The sequence below is a fragment of the Rhagoletis pomonella genome, unplaced genomic scaffold (genome assembly GCF_013731165.1).
Source record: "Rhagoletis pomonella isolate Grant_MI unplaced genomic scaffold, Rhpom_1.0 Rhpom_scaffold_22050, whole genome shotgun sequence".
In the NCBI taxonomy this organism is placed as follows: domain Eukaryota; kingdom Metazoa; phylum Arthropoda; class Insecta; order Diptera; family Tephritidae; genus Rhagoletis; species Rhagoletis pomonella.
In genome coordinates this window covers 1-2150 of record NW_023480561.1, presented here as the reverse complement: position 1 = coordinate 2150, position 2150 = coordinate 1, and the positions used below count along the sequence as shown (strand labels likewise).

At 36.0% G+C, this 2150-nt stretch overlaps 1 protein-coding gene across 1 annotated transcript; it reads right to left on the bottom strand.

Annotated features, from left to right (window-relative positions):
• Positions 1–230: 230 nt before the first annotated feature.
• On the bottom strand, positions 231–709 carry LOC118732542 (zinc finger BED domain-containing protein 4-like; the record flags this gene model as incomplete). Its single annotated transcript, XM_036461676.1, has 1 exon — positions 231–709. A coding segment is annotated over one exon (479 nt), but the record flags the coding sequence as incomplete, so codon positions are not given.
• Between the last annotated feature and the right edge of the window lie 1441 nt (positions 710–2150).

Genomic DNA, 2150 nt, shown 5'->3' with positions numbered 1-2150 from the left:
TGTTGTTGTCCAATTTTTTCTGAAAGGGCTGCAATTATGCTTTTTTTCACCCAATCCCTTTCAGGCTCACGAAATGGAACTAACTTAAATCGGGGATCGCAAAATGTGCTGGCAGCTAATGTTTGGCTTCTTTCTATATATGCGAAACGACTATGCAAGCTATAATCTAACTTTTCCAAAAATGATTTAACACAATCGTATAATTCAAGAGTTTTAAGCTTTCCAATTACTTTTTTTAGTCCATTGACAAGAGTTAACACAATTGATGCAGTTTCATAAGAATCGCCACTAAAATCTTTTGTTACCATTTCAAATGGTTTAAGTATTTGGCAAAGCTGTTTTAGTATACTCCACTCAGTAAAGCTTAATAAAGGTAGATCAGCATTACATAAAGCAATTGTTGTTTTTATAGCCTCTTCAAGTTGCAGAAAGCGTTCTAACATGTAAAACGTGCTATTCCAACGTGTTGGAGTATCTTGCAGAAGCTTAAGTGGCTGAGACGTACCCTGGTTTCGTTGATACTCGATTAGTTTTAAATTGGCAGTTGAACTTCGTTTGAAAAAGCCGACAATTGTTTTGGTTTTGGTGATGACTAAATTAATTTCATCGCTACATTTAAATCCGTCTTTGACTATCAAATTTAGCGTATGTGCCAAGCATCCCAAATGTTTCCATTTCAAATTGTTTTCAACAGCTGATTTTATATTGGCTGCGTTGTCAGAAACCGTAAGGATTACTTTTTTTTCGATGCTCCAATTTGTTTAAGCTCAGTGGCCAAATTTTCAGAAGTGTGACTTGCCAACATTTGCGGGCATCCTAGGAGTGTCGAGACCATTTTAAAATTTTCATTTATGTAGTGCGCAGTAACAGCCATGTAGCTATCGTTGTTGCAAGACGTCCAGCAGTCTGTCGTCAAGCAAACGTTTTGTGTTTTAGCCATTAACTTTTGTACAGAAATTCTGCATTTTTCATATAAAGCTGGAAGCAGCGTGCGAGAAATGAGATATCTGTTGGGTAATACGTAGTTGGGATTTAAAGCCTTGACAAATTTTTTGAACGGCTCTTCTTCTACCAAGTGGAACGGCTGAAAACTTTCAGTGAATAAATCGAGGAGTTTACAGTCTATCATTTCTTTGTTCGTTTTTGTTAACGGCAACTTAGCGAAAGAAGAGATTTTTGGCTGCCGGCTTGTTGCACTTGCCGAATCTCGTATGGTATTAACATCTGTCTCCACAACGACGTCTCCAACATTATCACCACCATTTTTACTACTCTATAAACATTTATGAAAACCCGTTAAAATAGTTTTTGAAACAAAACCTATGCAACTAACCTGTGGAAGTACTGAAGGGACAGCTACTGTTGGATGCTTGCTTTGTAAATGTCTTTTTAGATTCGATAAACTTGTCTTACAAGACAACTTAGCTCCACATACATTACATTTCGCGTAACATCCGTCAATTGCTGTAAATAGTTTCACTCACTTCAAAAGTTCACTCCTTTTTCGTTTCTCCATGGCTTTTATTCAATTAGTTAAAGCGAATTTGCAACCAGCAAAAAAGTGTTTTGTGTTTTCAACGGAAAACGTTGGTAGTTGTGTCGCCGTTAGTGAAATTCCGATTAAAGTAAAAATCCAAACAAGTGAAGTATTTTAGAGGGATTTGGGAGAAAAATTTAATAGCTTTCGAATTTATCGGCCTTTAAGCTAATAAATAGATTTTTACAGATTTGTAAAAAGTAAAGTGATTTTATTACAATAAAGCGAAACAATCCAAACCTAATATGTACATAAAATACATGAGACAAAACTTCGCGAAGATAGTACTTGTATCAAGCATGCTTTTGCCCTTTTAATGAAGATCTTAATTTAAAACTTTACGGCAGTACTGTTTACCAGTTACAGCGATTGATGCAATTGTGAATAGTTCAACAGTAATAGTGATGCCACACGTGGTAGAATGAAAAAATAGGAAAACGGTGATTTAATATTTTTAATCACTGTGATAAACGGTGACTTGAAAATCGCTGTGAAAAAGTCGCCGATAGTGATTTTTTGCCCATCACTAGTATAAACGTAGTATATTTCAGAGGTTTACGCACGATTACTAACACCAAGCGCCTAAATGCATGCTATGCACCGCTGTATGTGC